Here is a 7,500-nt window from a genome sequence, read left to right on the forward strand (position 1 = left end):
TATGTTCTTATCGGGAGTGTGTTGGTGTGTTTGTAACTGTGTGTGTATATGTTCTTATCGGGAGTGTGTTGGTGTGTTTGTAACTGTGTGTGTATATGTTCTTATCGGGAGTGTGTTGGTGTGTTTGTAACTGTGTGTGTATATGTTCTTATCGGGAGTGTGATGGTGTGTTTGTAACTGTGTGTGCATCAGTTCTTATTAGTGATCTGTTTATGCATATGTGCTCCGATGTGCACAGGTGTGTTTGTTTATGTTCTTGCATGTGTGTACATGTGTGCGTGTGTATGTGTGTGTGTGTGTGTGTGTGTGTGTGTGTGTGTGCATGTAAGCGTTTGTCTCACCAGTCGTTCCGACAGCGGCGTCTTGTCTCCGTCCGGGAGATGTTGCTCCAGTGCCAGCACGATGCAGTTGGCGATGATGGTTGTCAGGATCATCCACTCGAATGGAGTGAGGGCTCCAGTTAAGGCCAACAGCATCAACATTGGTATGGATACACACCACACACACACACACACACACACACTCCAGTAGAAAAAAAACACCACACCACGACAACCAATACATTCTCCACAGCTGGCTGGGCTGCATGATGACATTTTTTTTGAAAGATCATTTAAAGACATTATGAAAGCACTTGTTTTCCCTCCCATGCACCTGGTGAAATACCACTGCACAAGATAAACCAGTCCATAGTCATAGATCAAGCTATTAGTACAGCTTCACTCATCAGACATCTCGCACTGTTAAGCCATATGTAGACTATACGCTACACCTGTGATTGTATGGGAGCTGCACATACCCTACATCATTATATCCACTCACTGCATCTGTTAAATGGTACATATGTATGCACACATACACACACATACATACACATGCACACATACACACACATACATATGCACACATACATACACATGCACGTGTGTGTGTGTGTGTGTGTGTGTGTGTGTGTGTGTGTGTGTGTAACAGTGCGCTGTCAACCCTGATGGCATTGTATGTGCTCAGCAGTAACCCCTCAATGAGCATATACCAACCATGTAGCAACCAAACAAATCTTAATTACCAACAAGACAATTAAGGCTATTCAGCTCAAAGGTGCGAAAACAGTGCTTCCTGGGTTCTTCACATACAAAACACAAAAAACACACACACACGCAACCACACACGCACACTGCCTGTTTGATTGACAGCTTAGGTATGCAACAGGGAGATGAGCATAATCGATGAACATGGCCCTTCCTGCATAACATATCTCCATTGACTTCACACCCCCTGCAGCTGAGGCTTTCACAGCCTGTAATCTCAGTACTTTGGACAGCTAGTTTGGTGAATCTCACGGTGTAATGCAGGAGCTATGATGTCTAGACTCTAAAATACAGATGATGGAATCTTTGTCCTCTGCAATGTCCACAAATGTTCTATAGAATATAATAAACAATGTCCACACAAGTTCTATAGAATATAATAAACAATGTCCACAAATGTTCTATAGAATATAATATGCAATGTCACACACAACACTTTGGAATATAGACAGGTATAGAGAATAGACGTGGATAAGAGCATTGCAACTATAAAGTAAGGACACCCCCTCCACACATACATACATACATACACACACATACACTCACACACACATATCACATACATACACACACATACACTCACACACACATATCACATACATACACACACATACAAATCTATGAAGCTCATCCAAGCACACAGCTTTGTACCACACAAACACAAGAGGGTGTGACACATTCCAGTATTTCTGTACCACACACACACACACACACACACACACACACACACACACAGAGAGACACACACACACACACACACACACACACAGACAGACACACACACACACACACACACACACACACACACAGACACACACACACACACACACACACACAGAGACACACACACACACACACACACACACACACACACACACACACAGAGACACACACACACACACACACACACACACACACACACAGCTGCACCGCGGCCCTGGCTGTGTATGGCTGTGTATTCATGTTGAAGTAAAGAGAGCTGGAGGGGCTGCTTTGACTGGATGACTGTAGACAGATCAGGCCCTGCCTGTAATTGGCCCTTGATTATCCCCGTTTCTCCACGCCTGTTTACCAGATGCAGCCTGCTACTGATACCCGAGACCCACGCTGACCCCGGGGCCGAACAAACACACACACACACACGCACACACACGCACACACACACACACACACACACATACACCAGGCTGAGGATGAATGGTTACCCTGCTGGACATCAAACAGGCCAAGCGCATCACACATGATCTTCCCCTTCTCCCCACCAGGGCTTTCTTACTCTCTTTCCCCATATCTCCCTCTCCCCTTCCTTCCTTCCTTCCTTCCTTCCTTCCTTCCTTTCATCCTTTCTTTCTTTTTTTCAATCTTTCAATGTCTATTGCTTTTTGTCCTTTTATTTCTGTTCCTCTTTTCCTTTGTTCTTTCTATGTTTTCCCTTCTTCCTCTCTTTCTGTGCCCTCTTTCTGTCAGCAAGGTCTCTTTCAATCCTCCTCTCTGTCTCACACACAGAGGACAAAAACCAACCCGAGGACAAAAAAAGAAAGAAAAAAGACAAGGAAAGGCGAAAGGACAAACTATGGACGATCACTGTGAGGAGAAGAATCGGTTTGACTGCTGACTACGGTGCCACAGAAGGCCCAAACTGAGCAGAGGGTGATGGGAACAGACTGGAGGAGGACCAGAGGGAAGGACAAAAGAAGAAGAAGAATAAAGAAGAGAGAGAGAGACAGAAGAATGGGGGAGAAGAGAGGGAGGGGGGATGTTTGTCTTTGTAACACACAGATGGCACATCAATTTGACTTGGACAGTCGGAAGAGCCCCAGACAACTGGAGGAGAGGGAAAGAGGCAGGGTCAGATAGAGATAGACAGTGGGAAAGGAACAGCGAGAGAGAGAGAGAGAGAGACATAAAGAGAGATAGACAGAGGGAAAGGAACAGAGAGAGAGAGAGAGAGAGAGAGAGAGAGAGAGGGAGAGAGAGAGAGACAGAGAGAAGGGAGCAAGGAAGGAATGAAGGGAGAGAGACAAGGAGGGAGGGAGGATGATAGACAGAGAGATTGTGAAAGAGAGAATGACTTTGTGTGAGTTAGCTGGCAGTGGAGAGGGGGATGAGAGGGGAGGAGTGGAGAGGTTGCGGAGCGTCTCTCCGTCAGCAGAATCAGACGTGTATTAGTGGACTAAGAGGCCCTGATGGAGCCAGAGCAGAAGGCCTGCTCTTTCTCTCTCCATCTCTCTCTCTCTCTCCATCTCTCTCTCTCTCTCTCCATCTCTCTCCATCTCTCTCTCTCTCTCTAGGCTTAATTAAAAAGGGGCTTGCTGAACAGCACTCTCATTGCCAGCAGTACACTCCGGCCACCTCAACACACTTACTGAACACACAAAAACGCACACGCACACACACACACACACACACACACGCGCACACGCAAACATGCGGGTGCATGAGTGCACCATACACAGGCACAGACACACAGCTGAACACAACCACTTAACACACAGATGTGCCAGTGTGCACCATAAACTGCCTCAACACAAATTCTACAAACATTGATACATGGTGTACTATAAATACTGACACAAACAGACACACACAAGAAACACACAAACAGGGGCACTATCACGTATAAGCACATTCATAAACACAAAGATTGCCCTGCAAATGTACAACTACAATCACACAAAACACAGATCGCTCCGGACTGAATCAAGCATGCCAATGAAGCTTCTAGAAGCCTTCTCCTGCGTGGAGAATACAATTCATATGGGTCTAGTCAGACTACTCAGGGTCTTGGAAAATGTTCAAGATCTTCAAGATCTCTGTTTAACTCCTGAGAGGTGTTCCACTGCTCGAGTGATAGAATGTTCCTATGGTGTAATGGTCAAACACTGTATTCCATTCTATATGAGGTGAATGGTGGGAAGGAGGAAAAAAAAAAAAAATGGGAAAACTTTTCAAATATTTTTTCCGGGAGACTGGACTTGAGAAGAGAGGATCCACAGACTCCCCATGACTGAGGTGATTAGCTCTCGCTGCTACTTCACCAGTATGAGTCTTTACTCTTGTGACTGTTTTGTCGGGGGTTTTGTTTTTCTCTCTTATGATTCTTCACTTCTCCTCCTTCTATTCATCTCCTTCTGCATCATTCTTTATCTTTTTCCATTCTCCATGCCTCACTCTGTCTTTCACCTCTTCTTCCATCTCTCCATCCCTCATTCTTTTTTTTTCTCCTTTCCTCCTCCTCTCCTCTCTCCTTCAGTGTGGTACTGACCTCCCCATGACCAGCTCTCTCTCTGTGTCATGCGGCCCAAGCCCCTCCCTTTCTCTTTCCTCAATGTCCCACCTCATCCACCAGTTAAAGCTGTGATCCACACACACACACACGCACACACGCACACACACACACACACACACACACACACACACACACACTCGCACACACACACACACGCACACACGCACGCACACACGCGCGCACACACGCACACACACGCACACACGCACCCACACACACTCGCACACACACACACACACACACTCGCACACACACACACACGCACACACGCACGCACACACGCGCGCACACACACACACACACACGCACACACGCACACACGCGCACACACGCACACACGCACCCACACACACTCGCACACACACACACACGCACACACACGCACACACGCACACACACGCACACACGCACCCACACACACTCGCACACACACACACACGCACACACGCACACACACACGCACACACACACACACACGCACACACGCACACACGCGCACACACGCACCCACACACACTCGCACACACACACACACGCACACACGCACACACACGCACACACACACACGCACACACGCACACACACACACACACACACACACACACACGCGCACACACACGCACACACGCACCCACACACACTCGCACACACACACACACACACACACACACACACACACCCACACGCACACACGCACACACACACACACACACACACACGCGCGCACACACACCCACACACGCACACACACACACACACACATGGCACATTAGCCAGCATCAGCATATTGCCGCTCCAGTGCTCGCAACTAAATAGTCACACACACACACACACACACACACACACTGTTCTTTGTGCCAACAACTGTATTAGGTTATTAAGAGAGGAGAGGAAAGGAGAGGAGAGTAGAGAGAAGGAGAGGAGAGGGAAAGAGTGGAGAGCAGAGAAAGTAAAAGATAAGAGGAGAAAAGAACAGAAGATTCACAATCATTATGTTTCATTAACCTATGATAGATAGATAGATAGATAGATAGATAGATGGATGTGTGAATGGAAGAGAGAGAGAGAGAGAGAGAATATGGGAGTGTCAGGTAGACGGCTGATGAGGGAATGTGTTGTGAGTAAGTGTCAGAGAGATACTCAGGCCTTCATCGCTCACTCCCATACCAGGTGTAGATCAGTACAACAAACCAGCCTTCGGCAGCCCTCCCATCAATGCATGGCCATTACAAAGACTGCAGGGTCGTCACAATAGATAGATAGATAGAAAGATAGATAAATAGATAGATAGATAGATAGATAGATAGAAAGATAGATAGATAGATATCGACTCATAAACTTAGTAATAGTAAAACTTAGAGTAATACACAATAACACGTTAAAAGTGGTCCCAACAAGATGGCCGTCGCTGTACTTTCACTTTTGAAACAACGGATACTTGAGATCAGTAATACCTACCTACTGTACATACTGCACATGCAGACTTAGTGTACATACAGAGCAAACAAACAAATTAATAGAGCGTAACGAGACACAGACTACACTCCCATGATGCATCAGTCCTGATTGTGTTTTTTTCCCTGTTTAGCTCTGGGCTCTTTTGGCTGTGGGCCGGTGATGGGTGTTGTAGTTTTTTTTTTAGCTGAGGCAGCAGCGCGTTTTAAGCTGATATGGTGCTTTGGGGGGTGAAAAGGGCTGATGAGGAGTATATTTCAAATGAAATGAAATGAATGTTTCTCCCCTCAACTTCGCCCGAGTAAATAAAAGTCTGCACTCCGTGCTCAGCAAGTACGTCCTCATCAGTTTGGAGGTACGTATGCGCGCGCATACACACACACACACACACAGAGACACACACACACACACACACACACACACACACACACAGAGACACACACACACACACACACACACACACACATAAATGTACAGAGGATGGGAGGGAGGTGGGAGATAAAAGGAAGCAGAGAGAGAGATGGAGGGAGGTGGGAGAGAAAGAAAGATGGAGGGAGGTGGGAGAGAGAGAAAGATGGAGGGAGAGAGAGAGATGGAGAGAGGTGGGAGAGAGAGAGAGATGGAGAGAGAAATAAGAGAATAACAGAATGAGATTATTAGCCTGGTTTGCTTAAGGGACATACTGCACCACGCCCATCATCCCCAAAGTTGACAAGACTGCCAGAAAAATGCAAGTGCTTTTTTTTTCTTTCTAGCGGGTTACTTCTCTCTCTTTTTATCCACCCTTCTGTCACTCCTCTCTCAGATGGATGAGTGTGGGCCTTCCTCTCTGGGCATCTTGTCATTTTCCTCTTTCCCTCCATCTCTCCCCCTCTTCTCCACACTGCAGCAAACGCTTCCGTCTCTTCCGTTTTCAGGTACGGTTCGGCATTCGAATGCCAGCGCCGCCGCGCCCGCCGCACGCCAAAAAACCTTCAATTATGAATTCCTCCCTCTCCTTTCCTCATGCGCAACTAAAAATAGATGCATGACAGATAAAAGAGTCTGCTCCTCCGATCTCTCTCTCACTCTCTCTCTCTCGCTCGCACTCTCTCTCCCTCCCCCTGTCTCTGGCTCTTTCTAAAACATTCTCCGCCGTTTTATGGCTTGCTGTTTGAAGCTCTTCCATGGCAGGCTTGAGGAGGGCTCCTGCTTGCCAGCACTGCTGCTTCTGAGTGGGTCTACTGGGGACTTCACTGAGTCTCACTCATCTCTCTCCTCACACCACCATCATCTTCTTCTTCTTCATCACCATTATCGTTTTCATCCTCATCATCACTATTGGCATCTTCATCATCATCATCATCATCATCATCATCACCAATGTCTTTTTCTCTCTTGTTCTCTGCATTTGCATGGAGGTAATCACACATCTCTTTATGTCTTACTGGGTGTGTCAGGCAGACAAAATACACACACACGCGCGCGCACGCACACACACATGCGCACACACGCACGTGCACACACACACACACACACACACACATTAACTCTCTCTCTTTCTCTCACTCTCTCACACACACACCTACTCATGGCCCCGTCTACTGATGCAACTCAGGGTAAGAAACATTCCTGGGTACAGGGAGGGTGGTACTCCTCTTTCTCTCTGTGTGTGTGTGTGTGTGTGTG

General features: G+C 47.0%; 1 protein-coding gene across 12 annotated transcripts in view; it reads right to left on the minus strand.

Annotated features, from left to right (window-relative positions):
- Nucleotides 1-7,500, minus strand: part of cacna1ab (calcium channel, voltage-dependent, P/Q type, alpha 1A subunit, b) — a 164,989-nt gene that overhangs the window by 85,684 nt on the left and 71,805 nt on the right. For all 12 annotated transcript variants that reach the window (XM_042703636.1, XM_042703632.1, XM_042703630.1 and 9 more), the window contains exon 4: nt 342-447. In XM_042703636.1, coding sequence (XP_042559570.1) covers nt 342-447 — 106 coding nt within the window. The remainder of the gene's footprint in view (nt 1-341; nt 448-7,500) is intronic.

The sequence above is a fragment of the Clupea harengus genome, chromosome 24 (assembly GCF_900700415.2).
Source record: "Clupea harengus chromosome 24, Ch_v2.0.2, whole genome shotgun sequence".
Lineage (NCBI taxonomy): Eukaryota > Metazoa > Chordata > Actinopteri > Clupeiformes > Clupeidae > Clupea > Clupea harengus.